This window comes from Gavia stellata, chromosome 9, assembly GCF_030936135.1.
Source record: "Gavia stellata isolate bGavSte3 chromosome 9, bGavSte3.hap2, whole genome shotgun sequence".
Classification (NCBI taxonomy): Eukaryota; Metazoa; Chordata; class Aves; order Gaviiformes; family Gaviidae; genus Gavia; species Gavia stellata.
In genome coordinates this window covers 25,544,319-25,560,852 of record NC_082602.1, presented here as the reverse complement: position 1 = coordinate 25,560,852, position 16,534 = coordinate 25,544,319, and the positions used below count along the sequence as shown (strand labels likewise).

The 16,534-nt window shown below is 41.3% G+C and overlaps 1 protein-coding gene across 1 annotated transcript in view; it reads right to left on the bottom strand.

Moving 5' to 3' along the window:
- Positions 1-10,106, bottom strand: part of ARMH3 (armadillo like helical domain containing 3) — a 123,479-nt gene extending 113,373 nt beyond the window's left edge. The window contains exons 1-7 of the mRNA XM_059821053.1: positions 9,998-10,106; positions 9,471-9,527; positions 9,189-9,335; positions 6,969-7,076; positions 5,785-5,877; positions 4,825-4,899; positions 4,048-4,134 (exon numbers count right to left, since the gene is read on the bottom strand). Of these exons, the coding sequence (XP_059677036.1) occupies positions 4,048-4,134; positions 4,825-4,899; positions 5,785-5,877; positions 6,969-7,076; positions 9,189-9,335; positions 9,471-9,527; positions 9,998-10,099 (669 nt within the window). The 5' untranslated portion in view covers positions 10,100-10,106. The remainder of the gene's footprint in view (positions 1-4,047; positions 4,135-4,824; positions 4,900-5,784; positions 5,878-6,968; positions 7,077-9,188; positions 9,336-9,470; positions 9,528-9,997) is intronic.
- Positions 10,107-16,534: the final 6,428 nt, after the last annotated feature.

The following is a 16,534-nucleotide window of genomic DNA, read 5'->3' as shown; positions in this document are numbered from 1 at the left end:
CATGCACTCCACCTCATCACAGAAAGGGAGGGGAAGTGAGTTCGTTGTCATCCCCAGCCTATGAACAACTCTTCATGCCCCCATTGCCCTTGACTTTCCAAGATGCACGCTCCATGTGTCCTGCCTCTTGGCAACAAGATGTCATCAGTGGATGGCTGATAGGGTCATGAAGCTGGCCTAGCTTACTACAGATCTCTGCCCTCTATCTTTTCCAATTGTCATTTCCATATCTGCAGAAGTCTATTTAATAATTCTTGCCCGAAGTATTCCATGCCTCCTCTAGGCTTCCCTACCTCCTTAAGCAGCATGCAGATGACTAGCCAGTGTAATCCACACTCCATATTATTCTATATGGGACAAGGCAGTTTCTAGTGCCTTTCAGTGTGCAAGTCTGTACCAGCATGATTAAAGTATTTCCTGTGCCGCCCACAGGGTGTGCGGTTTGCTCCTGCCCTTCCTTGAGAGCCAGCAGTTCCAGTTATTGTCTATGAGCATTAGCCTGCACATCTACAATGAACATCAACCTGCAAGTTGTCCAAGCACCCATAAGCCCACCCCCTACTCCCTGCCTGCTTCCCTATTCTAATCCTGCTGTTTCAGAGTTCAGCTCCCCTCTCACTGGAAATCACAGCAAAAGTTTTAAAAGTCTAAATTACGCCTGCCACTCCACAACATGCAGAAACATGCAACAGCCTTGAAAAGTGGTTGATAAGCATTTTGAAAACTTCAAAGTGTGTCAGTGAAGCAGTTACACAAACTTAGAAATAGCTTCTGCCTCCACCTGCCTCCAGAAAGAACTCAAATATATGATTCTCAGCTCTTCAGATACACAGGTTGTTTCCTATCACTGCCATCACATAACAAACACTAGAGCATTAAGGTCTTCTGGTCAGTGATGAGGAACAGACACAAACTCTGAACTTGGGAATACTCAAGATGCCCTCCATGAACTACCCACCATTAGATGCCAACAATCTCATAGAAATGAAGGTGAAAGCTGCGGGGAGACCGTTATCAGGTAATTTTTAAAGCAATGCCCAGGTGAGACATGACATACAAAATATTATATGAAGAAGAACACAGGACTGGCAGAGGGAGTGAGATCTCCTCCACGCCCCAAAACGTACCTCTGCTTCCAACACAAACCTATGGGAAACAATTTTTCTGGTAGGAAAAGAAAGCAGAAAAAAACCAAGCTAACCATGTATAATCCCTAGTTAGGTGCTCAACTTATCTTCACATCTGTAACACAAACGAAGGCCAGAGTCCACTCGATTATCCCTCGCAAGACTCTTCCCTGAACGCTCATTAGGGGTGATTCAGCAGCTTTGCTGCCAGCCCTGATGAGGCCATCTCCTCTGCAGGCAGGCCATCTTGCAGGGAATTGGAGCTTGAATAATTACTCTTCTTGTTAAAGAGATTAATTTAAAATAATTTGAGTTGTGCGAGATATATTTAAAAAAAAAAAAAGAAAAGATTAATTTTCTGACTCTTCAGTATTGATAAGTGTCTCTTCAGCACCTACAGTTGACTATATCAAGGAGGGGCAAGTCCGCATAACCAGACATGAAGGGCTGTCAGATACACTATATGCTGCCAGACAAGCACACAAAGGGAAAACCCCACGTTTTGACTAATTTCTTTCACCTCTGCCTAGCAAAAGACACAATATGCAATTCTAGCAGGTTGAATGTGAGGCAAAGAAATTTCCACCTAGATGTTATCAAGGAATCTAACTATTTAAAAGTCACTACCTGATTTTATGTTCTAACTTGCTATTCTAGCAGCCATCCCTTAAAACACTGAGAAAGTGATCAAATAAATACTCTTCCTCTCAGCATTTTCTCTATCTGGCAGGCTTTTGTGTACATTTAGCTTCACCATTTTCCTTATATAGTCAAATATTTAGTTACTCGTTTATGTTTCTCTCACATAGTATCACGGTAAAAATATTTTCTCTGAAATCAGGACTAGGATTAAAAAAAACCAAAATATAGCTGAAGACTTGAATAAGTATATACTTGGAACAACTTTTGAAAATTATTATATTTCAGATTAGGGACATCCCTTTAAAGGTTCCATGTAAAGACAAGTAAATCATTTTTACTCCTAGAACGGAAGTTAGTGAGCAAGCCAAGATCTCTGCTACACTGGTAATGAAAACATAGACAGATATTCCCCAGGGAATTTGAGAGGAGACTACAAAATTCACATCACAAAAATACGAACGAACACCCTGATGCAAAACACACTGGTATTCACGTTAAAGACAGACACAAAATCATAGTCAACTAATGAATTTTCAATCTAATTAGATTTTCTTAAGCAGCTGGAAACACAACTTAGCAACCAATGAAGTTCAGAACAAAAGAGAATCTGTCAACTGCAGCACAGTTAACTAAAAAGAGAATTCCAAAGGATTTGAGGCATGAAAGTATGCTACAATACACTGACAACCAGACAACCAGGCAACCACCCAACTGACTCTAAGGGCCAAAGAACAGCAAATGAAAGCAGCTACTCTACTTAAGGACAAAGATTATGACTGCATTACTACAGGCTTTGCTTGTAGCGCTGCTTACAAAGGGCAGTGTCAGGCAGCCATCATAAAAAAACCTTTCTTCAAGTTGCTTCCAACCTTGCCAGATGAACTACTCAAGCTGAAATTCCCCTTGCTACATGTCTGCCTCAGGTTGGATTGTACTTTTTAAACATCAGCATGATTTCTTTTGGGTCCCCAGTTTGAAGACATCTGGGACAATGTTTTCCAAAGCACTTGACCCCAACTCGATACTCTACAGAAAGCTACTGCAAAGAGCAGAGGATAAGTCTGATGTACTCACAGCACTCTACCTTACTAAGGACGTGAACTATAGTACACAGGGATCCATAGCTCAGGGATGGGACTTCACAGCTCTCCACCTTTTGACCTGAATGTTGCAATGACACCTGTGGTTTCTCCAGTCTGCCCTCATAAGTAACCCTACCCATACCATTCCTGACAGTTTTCCCTCATGGCCATATACTGAAACCAAACTCCATGCTCCTGTTCCATGCTACCACGGCATAAATTGCTGAACAAAATCTGTAATTCGTGATTCTGACAGGAATGAGAAATTAACAGGGATTACTTTGACACTAAGTGTAGCTCCTATATTTGCCTATTCTCTAGGTCTATTCATAACTCAAAACAAGATTTATTATAAAACCAGGTAGGTTTTGGAGTCTGCCTCCAGTAATTTTGTTGAGGAGAGGGTATTCCAGCACTTTCCCATTTTTTGCCGAAGTATGTTAAGATATTCCTAATTATGGAAAAACTAAGATTGATCATTAACATCATGCCTCATGCAAAGAAAAGCCAATTAGGTGGTTTTTGACATTTGAAATGTTTCTTTTTCAAGGTGATGAATAACAGAAAAGAAAGGGAATACACCACAAAGTAGCACAACCAGTATAGAAAAAGGAAGATGAAGTTTCTCAGAGAGGAATCAGTGAAAGAGATAGAGACAGACTTCTCTTGGAAATTCTAGCTGTGATGTTTCAGTTCATTCTTTGGTCACAGCTTCACCATCTCATCTGGGGATCTGTGCTCTTTTAGTCTGCTAGTCAAGTTCTGAATCACAAATTCAGTCTGAAGCCCAAGATGACTGACAGCTCATTTTACTTTGAAGATTAGGTATAACCGCACAGTCACACACAGAGGCAAACATGCAAGTTTGGCACAACAGCAACTCTTACAAAAGGACCTTCCTCAGAATACTTTCATGAAGGAAATGCAAATCCCCTAGGTAGTTTCTTTCATGCTTGCACAAAACAAGCTGTATGAATGTCATACACATTTGATTATACACATACGTCAGAGAGAGATACAGTTAGCATAATATGACTGCCTTGCAAAACTTCTGTAGATCTGTGCTGATACCCTGATAAATGTTATAGTGTGTACTGCTAAAAACTGCACTGTAGGCTGCCTTAATAATCCAGAGGCCAGTGTAAATTAATAAAGCAGAGAGAAGTGATGTTTCTGTTATCCAGAAGAATACCTACCTCATACTTTCTGTAGTTGACCAGCAAAGCAAGAAGGACAACAGCATCATAGCCATGTTCCCTCCGACTAAGTGGGCTGGACAGGATCTGGAATAAATCATCACACTGTTCTGTTCAGGTCTGCTTCAGGAAGCTTGTAGTGACTCTCAGACAGTGCATGGCCATAAATGTATGCTTAAGAGCAAATTATGTCCTAACTGAAAGAGGATATTTATGGTTGAGGGAGTGTTGGTGCTTCCAAGAAATTCTGCACACAGAGCAGCTCATTTATCACAGACAGGATGCACACAGGCTTTCTGGGCATAAAGGGCAAATATATTTCTCTACAGCCCTGGACAGTATCTCATGCATCACCAACATTATCTGTGCAAGTTTTGTGGGTTTCCCCAAGCCCAGTTCCACTTCTAAAAAAGCATAATTTATCAAAGAGCAGAAAAAAACTCAATATATCCAGACTGCCTCTTGAAAAATGTTCCTCCAATACAGAAGGTAGCCCAGAAATCCTTTCAGCTTCTATCTATGCACAAATGTCTCAAGTGAAAATACTTTAAATACTCAGTAGTGACTGAAAACAGCAGACTAGAGTAAGGAGGAGACAGCATTAAAAAAAAAAACCAAAACAAACAAACAAAAAAAACCCCTGTGACTGAGCTATGAATGGAAGCAAGACACAGTGCCAGTCAGCTATGCTGCACTGAAAAAGCAGAAAAGCAAATATATCACTGAAAGCTCTCACTATGGAAGAAGAGCCCCTGCAGTAGAAGGAAGAACCCTTACCTGTAAAATAGCTTCAAATATGCTGTTAATCATCACATACTCCAGGATGGTGTTCTGGCTAATGTTATCTGTCACCTGAGTACAAACACAAGGTTTAAAATCTCACCTGAAGCCTCCCATGATGCTGTAGCTGTCTCTGGCACACAGTGGGAACAGAAGAGTTCTACTATGAGATGGACACATTTATCCAGAATCCCACACTTAGTCAGCAAGTCAAGGTGTGACTAGCAGTAGAGGTAGACAAGAAGTAAAAGAAATCTGTCCTGCCTCCCACCCCTCTCTCTGGCAAGAAGCATGATGCACATACTAAGAGCTCCCCCTTTCCTCTACAGATTGGTATTTTACACAGCTGCATGACAACAGCCATCAGCAGCTGAAGCAGGCTGCTACACAGGAGACAGAGAATGAAAAAACAGGGCGCATATGCTCAACTGAGCACTTTCCCATCACGAACAGGGCAGTGAAGACCTCCCCCACACTCAATTATCTCTTATCGCAGCCAAAATAGTTCACAGTTGACCATCTCCAAGAGATGATGAGTGGCCATGTGTTCCAACTTTGTCATTCTTCACATCCTCACCACTCCTGTCTACTCCACACTTCCTGTCTTTCCTCAACCCCTCTCCTCTGCTCCCTTTCCATTTATCTGAGACTTCTTAAATATCTTTTTCCCTAAAAAAAACCAACTGTGAATCCAATTGACACTTCCTCCTGTGTCCCTCCCCTTTTGCCCCAGATGGCACCTATCCTATGAGGTGAAAACAGCCTGCTAGTCTGTATTGGCATTGTGGTTAGAGCAATGATGCATAATTCTGGGCTGACCCTTATTCTCATTCACAATTTCTTTCCCCTTCTTAAGCTTCATACGGCAGCATTCTGCTCAAGTTTTGAGAGAGCTCCATCCCTCAAGATGTGGCTCATATAAGCATTTAAGTTATTGTACAGCTGGTATTTATTTACCGTCACCAAGCAGAGAAGTAGCTTCAGACACAAGCTTTTGAGGCTTTCAGAACCTTCTGCACAGAGGAGCGAGTCCAAGCTCTCCATCAGATTCTAAAGAAGAACAATCACATCATTTAGAAGTAATATTTAAAATTATTTGAAATGTTTGTTATAAAAAGCTTTTTGGAACATTCAAATACAGGAGCATCAATATAAAGCCATGTTATTCCAGAATCAATAATTGAGCCATTACTACTGTTACACAGACCATATTCACACCATTGGTTCTCAACATTGTTTTGTGTTAACTAAATTTTAACAACTACAGGCGTAACATCATGATTATTTTCCAAGAGTTTTCTCTAGATGCGCAAATGATTTTCTTTGTATATATACAACAAATTTTATTCAAAAAGTAATTCTGAGCTCTACAAATATGATCTTCCTTTTTGTTTGCAAGACAGTAATATCAAGTGCTTTTTTTTCAATATTCCATTTTACTTACAGGCATCATGAGATTTTTGTAAGCAGCACACCTCCAATTTAATAGTACATATATTAGTTATGATTAAAAAGAGATACTATATAGCTGTTTGACAGATATTCATAAATAATTGTTTTCCAAATACTAAGTTACAGATAATACAGTTATTCTTAACGGAAAAATGTAGTTCTGATAGGCAAGCTACTACTTAATATTTTCCCCAGATGTACTACAGTCTGTAGAGATGAAAGATAGAACAGCAGTTCAGTTTTATCACCGATTACTTTGTCACTTCCCAAAATTCAACATCTTTACAGTGAAGAGCATCAAATAAAATTAAAACGGTACATGTGCTGATGCAAATGTGAGAACACAGGATATGACTATCAGCTAAAAATTAAGCACAAGGTATGAGGTTCAATACTAGGTACTAATTGCCTGTGACAGGCTTTTCTGGCCTTAAGACTTCTTAACCATAGTGACTGCACAGCATGAAACTAAAGGAAAAGAAGAAAAGTGCTCTGTTATATTACTAACATGGGGACCCCAAGTGTCTTTGTGCCACTGGCAGGTAAAGGACTATAGGACAGCTGGTTTTAGTAAGTGGCTGGGATATCTCCCCCAAAAGCTGCATCTTGGCAGACACACCTGTCTACAAATCACCGCCCTGCAACACGGCTGCTGTGCAAACTGTTTCGCTCCCTTGCCAGGGCCTCACCTTCATACATAGCTCTGCCTTATCAAAACCTACAAGCATGTTGATGATGTCAAACCCAGAAGTGGATTTGTTCTTCTGATGGACACCCCGAATCAATGCACACAAAGTCTGCAAAGGGAAAAAATCAGAGGGTAAGATGTAAGGCAACACCTACAACTCAATAGCAAAACCCACCCTAAGACTCTCTTCTAGCACTGGCAAAGCACAGATATTTAAATAAATACCACCAGCCTGGAAGCCATACACTTTGTCTGACCTCTCCTCCACCTCTGTTGTATCTAAGGAGGATCTTGGATACTGAAAACACAAAAAAAATTAGAGAAGAATGTATTTGTCCTTATTTTTCCTGTTTGTTCACCCCTTCATTTCATAGCAGTCTGAGGAAGGGTAATCTTACTGCTTCTTCTGTCCAGACACGGTTTGTACCAGACAGGACCATGATCTATGGAAAATGGCTAAGTGTGGCTTTAAAGCCAAAAATATTGATCAGGAAACTGCAAGGCAGAAGCAGTGTCTAATATATGGACAGACAAGCCTTAGAGCCTTCCACATTAATTTCTTATTTCAAGCATGCCAAAACATACAATATCCATACAACATAGTTTATCACATTATGCCTGTCCACACAGCACATGCTTTTGCTATAGAGAGCACAAATTTCTGTTTGGTTACCACACTGCTACACTAAGTCTGACCAATAAACTGTCTCTTTGTCAAAAAAAAAAGTCTCCAAGGCTATTAGGCAGCTTAACTTCTCCTAACTACCTCAGGGGCTCCAAGAACCTTCCCACCAAATGTAACCTCCTTCACGTTTCTTGTTGCAGGCACTGGATAGCTGTTTCATACCAAGTTCTTGGAGATCACTGGCAACATATAGGTATCAGCACACTATGCTTCCAGCAGACACTGGAAAATTTATGGACAGCAAATGTCTCATTTGCCCCAAGAGTGGGAAATGTCTGTGGCGACTTTTGTCATCAGACACCTTTCAGGCCTGTGAAGAGGGGAATGAGCAGGAATATAACCACTGCAGTTTTAGACTACAGCTTAAATTCACCTGTGAGAAGTAATTAGTTTCAGAAGATGTAAAGCTGGAGACAAGCAGACCTCAAGGAATCAGCAGACCTCTAGAACCATACAGAAGCAAAAGGGTAAGGTAGACATCCCTTTTTTCGTTACCATCAGAGACAGGATACTGGGCTAAACAAACCTTTGGTCACAATGGTCATTCTCAAGAAAAGATTGCTTAAGTAAGTTTTGGCTTCAGGATCACTTTTCACACAAACACAGTCAGATTAAGGGAAAGCTTTCCCAGCTCAAGCTCAGGATGTGTTACCTGGTTCCTACTTACACTCACACAGCAGGATTCTAGACTTGAGCCCTGGCCTAACTTTTGCCAAGAGCCTGAATACAAGTTTGGGAATTCAGGGCTGGGCTAGACTGTCTATGTAGCTATAACCACAATATTTAACAGCATCCTTTCAAACTAATTCTAAATAATAATAATACAATGCAAGATTGTATGTCAGAGGTGTACATATTCTGTTTTAAATCAACTTTTCCCAGCTTTGTGCCTGCCCAATGTCTCCTACAGGTGACACCTCCAAACCTGAAATTCATATTCTGTATTCCTACAGCTGAGACACATGCATTCACCAAACTGTAAGAATCAGCCTGTGAACTAATAACATCAAACATCAAGACTGAGGAGGGGAGTCTCCCACACAAGAACAGCATAGCTTTGGTAAGGAGCAACCTGCAGGAAAATGGCTATTAATTCTGGGTGACAATTCGTCACAGCTTCCAATTAGGAAGTGTCCAGCAGGGACAGTCCCTTGTATAAATTTCATTTTCGACCCATATGGAAATTCAAAAAAGAGGCTGAAATGAGGGAGAACCGGAGAAGGTGGAATACAGACAAAGCTACCCAGAGTACTCTTGAGCCCCCAAACTGACAGCCTGCAGTGTGAACAAGCCCCTCTTGCCCCCCCATCCTGCATCACCAGATCATCTTGAACCCTGAAACAAGCTATTGTTCTTCAAAGACTAAAGAGATGATGAATGTTTGTAACCTCCACAGACAATAAGTAGCAACCGCTCTGTAGACATCACTTCTCCTCAGAAGCAAAGAAATGAGCACACGATGTTTGATACCAGCAGCAAATATATTGCTTCATCAGAAGCAAAAAAGAAAGCGTCGTCTATCTCTCAGTGTGGTACCTGTAATGCATTGACCACTCTGATTGGGTGCTCCTCACCCAGTGCCTGGATGCAGTGCTGAAACAAGCAGTTGATGTTATCTTTTATCTTCATTAATTCTTCCCCATCCAGAGCCTCCAGCTTGCCTTCTAGATATTCCAAGTTGACCTATCGGGTTAAGAAGCAGTTCATGCATGTTACACAACCACTGACACCTTAGAAACACAGGTTCTTGCAAGAACAGTCTGCCACTTCGTAGGCAGAAAAACAGCGGCAAATCAGAGGATGTTCAGTTCCTGTTACCTTCATGAGAAACAGCTCCTCCCAAAACCTAGGGTTGCATTTACTGGGGTCTTCTGTCTGAAACGAAAAGGAACAGCCATGAGAACAAACAAGAAGAAATCACTCAGGCAAAATTTAAAGAAAATTATCATGAGGAGCTCAGAGTCAGCATCATCCCATTGGATGACCAAGTGGTCTCACAGTATAGAATTCTGCCTACACAGATTCCCAGAAAGAGAAAGACAAGCAGAAGGAGCTCTCAATTGGGAAGCCTCTGTTTATTTTCTGGATTATTTTTTAAGAAATACTTGAAAAGCTGTGACTTCCCCTAGATCACAAATAGTCCTGGCACACAACAGGACAAGGTGACATTAAGGAAAAGAGCAGAATACAGAGTTCTGCATGACACTAGGAGAGCCTGAAGCATGTGCCTACACTGTGCAGTCCTTACCTTGGGAAAAGAATCCACCATGCAGAGCCCTCAACACAAATTAAACCAAGAAAATTTAACACAACACTTTAGAAAGAAGAGATGCTCAAGTCCTTACCATGAAAATCTCATCATACATCAACACAACTTTTTCCTTCAATGGCTTCTTGGAGGCTGAAGATTTCCGGAGCAGCCCACCTTTCTTCTCTGTTTGGGCCATACTGTATACCCTGAAGGTAAGAATAGACAAAAAAGGCTAAGGAACCTTGAACTTTTCTTCAAGGCAGATACAGAATAAGCTCCTTATAGATAAATTTTCTTAATTCTTCTCTGCTAGAAACTGATTCGTGATCCAGGACAATGCAGTTTACATCTAGGAAAGTATGTATTTTTTAATCTTATTGCATGAACTGTGATACTTGTTATCAAATGGATACCCAGTCCTTTTTGATGCTGGTCAAGCCTCAAGGACATCTTGTGACAAAAAGCTCCTGAAACTGTTTGAAAAAGTCTTCTCTTATCTGTTTAATTTGCTGCCTACCAAAGCACTTCAAATTCTGCTTTTGCACTCTGAGGCAGCATCCAACACGAGGAAATGTTTGGCTGCAAAGCCTCCCTAAAGCACTCCTGCCACCCTTGCTCATGCCTACCTCTGTACCTTGGCATCACTCAGCTGTGCCAGCTGCTCTGCAAATCAAGCCAGAGAAGAACCCTAGCCTCAAAAGCATCACACGTGGTTCAGTTTTGGGAGGAGGATGGAGGAACACAGGAGAGAAGCTTTGCAGGAATATTTTTTTTTTTTTTTTAAAAACGAGCTGAATTGCCTGATCCATTCGACAAGCAAAGGGTTTTCTAGAAACACAAACAGGTTTTACTACAATTAGTTGGTGTCTCACGCTTACTGGTTATCCTATTAAAAAAAAAAAAGGAAGTATCATTATTACAAAATGAGCTGTTACAAAAAGTAACAGCCATAGCTATAGTCCTGAACCTTCTGTGACATTCAACCAATTCCAGGGGCTGAGAGTCAGAACGCACGACTTGCCACGTGCTCTCAACCTCATGTCCGATGCTACAAAGCACATCACCACTCTAACCTTGCAAATATGTATTTATCTGCAATGACAGATTTTTTCTGGCAAGCATCACAGCTTTAGCACTGTTCTAACCTCCTTTATCACTGCGGCACTGTCAGAGGTAGTTAGCAGAAAGGGAATGCCATCCCTTCCCATATCCCTGAGCTCCCAACCTTTCTCCCATACCTCCAAAGGTAATTACACACACAGCAGCAGCATACCTCAGGCAGAATCTTGACTTATGTCATGGTGTAGAAAAACATGGGCAAGCTCTTGTGGTAGCTGCACTCAGCCATGCTAAATTATGCACAGAGAGGCAAGTCCACTGCAGTCAGCATCTAAGACCCCAGAGCTTTCTCAGCTGGCAGCCATGGAGACAGCTTTGGATTTAGCCTCCATGCCAGACTGCCTGAACCCCTTCCACAACCACAGCACATTTAGATCTGTCTTTCCCTCAAAGAGCAAGTTCCAGCAACCACTGAATGCCAGTTCCAGATCTCTTCTACATTCTTTCCACTGCAGAGAGCTTTTGATTGTCTTAAACTACAACTATGTTCTCAACTAGGACTCTCAGGCTCCCAGCGTCAGTTATTCAGACATCCATCCCTTGAGCCATAAATCTCTAAGTGGCAGGAAAACATCTCTGGGCCTGGAGAAACAACACTGCTGCAAAAGATCCTACCCCAGGTGTGAAGGGAAGGAGCTTTGCCTGGATGGGAAAGCAGAAGGTGGGACAGAGAGCAGCAGATCTCACACCTGAAAAGCTGAGATTTATATAGAAAGGTGGAGAGGTGTTCTGTCTTCCCACCAGAAAGGGAATATGCACAGCTGGCTGATTAAGGGCTGGTGTGTGTGCTGGGGTGAGAATGGAAACAGCCCCAAGACACATTGACAGAAGAAAGCTTAGCAACTACTGCACCATAACCTTCTGTAAATACCGAAATTATTCCTGTAGCCTAGTAGATCTATATATCCAATTAAGACAGAAAAAGGTTTCAGTCTAACAAATGAAAAAAAACATTATTCAATCATCTTGATAGCTTCTCTTTTACAGACTTTGCCTTATTTTTAAACTGTCATGGGAAATAAGACATTATTCTAATTAGAAACATAATTGGAAACAGAGAGAAATCTATTAAAAACCAAATCAAGAGCGACGTCACTTTTAGCCTAGCAATACAAATCTTATCCAAGATTGCACAAAACAATTTCCCAACTAGAATTGTAAGTTTCAGAACCTAAAGCAGCTGCCAGCCCCAGCATACAAACTCATCCATCAGTGTGCTTCTAATTGAATTACAGCTAACGAATCCCAATGTCAAAACTAATAAACTAACTCTCAGTGCTTCTAGGTCAGCAGTCTCACAGCAAATGTGTACGTGAATGGGAAGGGATCAATATGCTCTGCTCAGTCCCTGGACTTTGAGAGCTGCATTTTAGCACTTTTCCTACCCTTCCAGAAAGGCAGAAAAATCTAAATCCCACAAGACACAAAGGCTTGATGCTGGGTGAGCATCAGAGGGATCACATGATCATGTGAAAATTCTAGTCTCTGTCAAAATTGGACTTGGGATTCATATTCTCTCAACCAAAGCTGCACAGAGCACATACAAAGAAGACTGCTAGAGGCAAGGATTAAATAATGTTCTTGTTTGTAATTTGCTATTCTACAAATGAGCATATGGAGGAGCAAGGGGAGAAAAGTAAGTCGCCTTTCATGCCAACCCTTTATTAGGCTGTGCTTGTTTCATGACCTATGATGATCAGGCTGTACAAATGGCTTTTTCTTTTCACTTTATGCAATTACATTTTCTAGATGTCAAAAGACAGAAACAGAAAACTGCATTTTGCTAATGGGGACCTTCTAGGCAGCTGCAGAAAACAACAGTTAAATGCACAAAACATTTATAAGTTGTAGAGGTGTCAAATTATCAGGATGCCGTGACAGCTTATGAAAATGACACTGAATATAGTTAAAAATTATCCTTTAAATGCACCACATTTAAAAAGCATCAGTGCATTTTCCACATTTTAGTTTCAAATGGATAATTTATTCCGTCAATAGGTCAGTCCCATTAACACATGCTGCTGAGTGAATCCTGCTGTAGTCACTGACTGCACAGAGGACTACCCCTCAGGACCAAAAGAAGCACACACATGTGGATTTTTAGAACAGCAAGTACTTTGCTGTGCAGCAGAAGATCCAAGATGCTTCATCTGGAACTAAAAGAAACCTCAACAGAGCACGAGTCTTGGCAGCTCAAAGGCAGGAAGATAAAAGGCATGGCAGACAGAAGTTCAGGCAGACTCTTGCTTTATCTATCATCAACCCCAGGATCAGCTGATCCAGTCAGGAAGAAAGGTATGAGCACATCCAACCATTCACCTCCTTTCCATTTCATTCCAGAACTCATAGCAGAGATTCCAGCCAAACATGTGACATTCTGATGAACACATCTCTGTTAGCTTTTCATTAGAATATCCACAGGAAAAATGAACCTGACATTTTGAGTCTGAGGTTTACTCAGACTTGTGCACACTGAAAACTGTGGCTGCTCCACATTGTCACTCAGCTCCTGTACAGACTTATTATTCCATAGATCACCTCACAATAGCAAAAATGCTGCTGTAGAGAACATAACACTAATGCACATCTACACTATAATGACATCAGGATCCAAAACTTGTAACTTCTGTAATCTTGCACGCAACCCATCAAGCACTTGCATTTAATTACCTAGGCTAACAAACCTGAAAGTTTTCAAGATTACAGATGCATACACACAACCCCCACGTACAACCAAACATGAGTAAGTGTATTGTTTTCAGTGTGGACCCCTAAAAAAAAAAAATATATATATATATACACTGTAACACTTCTCAGCTAAATAAAAAGAAAACAAACAGATGACATAAAATGGTATTTTCACATATTGACTGACTTGACAAACCATTTATTCCCTATCTGAAAAAGGGTAGTGCAAATGATGTGACCTATATTAGTTTGTTAATGCCAAAGCCCTGGACCTCAATCAATATTTATAAAGACTCTGAGTACGAACTGAGATGCTTTTGCTTTTAGAATCCAATATCCCTTGATTTGCCACTGCTACTAAGATAGGACTCACTTGTTCAATTATTTCAGTGCTAGTAATTGCCCCACCACAACCAATTGCACGCACTTAGGACCCAGTGTGATCACGCTTTGCTTTTCAAGGTATTTTGCAGGTATATCACTCAAGTCTAAAAGAAAGTTGTTCAAAAATTATCTCAATTATGCAAGAGAGGGGGATAAACCCTTGCCTAAAAGTTAGCCTATAGCTTCTAAAGCAACGCATTATAAGCCAAGTAGTCATTAAACTCTTCAGTGAAGTTCCAGGAAAAACTTGCACTTATTCCATGTGATGAATCTGCAGTCAATATTGGACCTGAGCAACGGGCAGTTAAAACACAGGTTCCAGCACTTGTCCATCGGAGGAAGCAACAGACAATCTGCACCCAACGCAAGAGTTTGAATCCCAATGCATAGACAGTGCCTTGACCAAGTTCAAGCTACAGTATTAAAACCCCCAGGACCACCCAGCAGCAGCCTGGCAGACCACTAGTGAAAAGAGAGAGAGAAGGAACACGTTGGGCTACATTTTGTCAAGGCTTTAGTATCATGACCAAATTCCTGCTATCTGCCCTTTTGCAGCTTATTCTCCACCAACTCTTGCATTGGCAGTTACGGTTTGTGCTACAACATCCACACTGCTTTTATATTTCATCCATTCTTTACAACCTTGTTTGTATATTGTCCATTGGAATGAAAACTGCTCAGACTGTACCTTCCTTTACAACTGTAAGGTGCCCAACCCACCAACAAGGGAAACAGTAACACTCACAGCACATAAGCCTTGGATCCATCTGGCAGAATTTCCAGGTGCCTTCATGCAGTATAGAACGAGAATACATTCTGAGGGTGTGCTAATGACAAAAACCCACATAGATCCTACTTCTTTTTCTGCAGTACCAAGCAACATAACCCCCAGCACAGTCCCAGTATATGCATTTTTACTAGCAAGTCCTTCCATCCTGCTCAGAGCAGTATTGGTATATGTGCTTCTACATAGTACAATCTAAAGTTACACCACTACTGACCTATTCTTTCCCCCCTTGAAAAACAGGAAAAGCAGCTTCCTAATGCAGTTACAGCCACAGACTGCCTCCCACTACACCTGCTTTAGCAATGATATAAAAGAATAACATCCAAGCTACATTTTTAACACTTCATCCGTAATTGCCTTTCATTTCTATCTGTCCAGTTAAAATAACACCCAATCCATCAACTTCACACCATCGACTAGTTAGGCTTCTTCCTGTCACGTCCATCTAGACATGCTTCAACCTCCATCTGTTCACACCATTTTTCCAAATTTTTTCATTTCATCACGCTTCCTTTCCGTACTCCTGGCTACAATGCCCAGCTCTCTTGTGTCACAAAGTCTCTTTGGGTTTTCACTTTTCAAGCCCTTCAGAATCCATCCCACCTAGTTTACCATGAAATATTCCGCACTGCCTCTACACTCCCACCTAAAAGCTCATGCAACTCAGAGACCTTTTCAGATGTCTTCCTTCTGAAGAAAAACACTCTCCCTGTAACCTTCCCCTGCCCTTTTCTCATGGCTTCAGCTGTTGGTGTGGATCCAAGGCCCATGCTGAATACAGCGCAGCTGCATGACCTTGGCTCCGACTTCTGAGGAAGCTGCTATGTTCTAAGAGGCTGCACAGTAGAGCCACACCAAGATAAGAACGGTAGAGCTGCAGAGAGGTAACATTTTTGAGATATGGACCATTAGTAGCACAAGCACTCAGGAGGAAAAACAAAAACATAAAAAGGCGTAAGTCCTAAAACAAACAAACAAATATACCAGGGAGCCAGAACATAGCAACTCAGCAACTTTGAGCAGCAGAGGCTGACCCTGCCCCTCCCGAGGGATATCTGTGTGGCTGCCTGGTGTGTTAGCAGGGGTGGTGAGCAGATGAATGCTTAGCCTAGCAGCTCATTAAAGCCTCAGTGTTTCTTTTGTGCATGCTAGCCAATAACTGTTCAACATTTTTATGTCATATATACCCCCGCTGCAGAGTCTCTTTGCACACAGCAAAAAGTGTCCTAAGTGACACAGACAGAGGATTACGCTATTATTATTGGAAAACCAAACGGATGTCCATTTCCCGCCCCCCGAAATTCCTCTTAAAAATGTCTGTCACACTTCCTACTAGAGCTCAAACAGCTGGTGAACTGCAATCACCACATATTGGAATGATCCAAATTATCTCATTGCTTTGCATATTCCACCCACCTGCTCAGCCCGAATTCAGATTACAGTCTTAAGAGCAAACTTTCTTACAGTGGCATACGCAACAGGGTTTTGACTGAAGCTGCAAGCTTGCTTATGTAGCAAGCATAATAAGCATAACAAGTTCCCACTCCTTTACCATTGTTTAGTCGTCCCCTTTGCTTTGCCAATACAAGTGCTTGGAGGACAGTGAGGTAAACCAGATAATTAGAATGATCAATAATAAAAGAATACACCCTG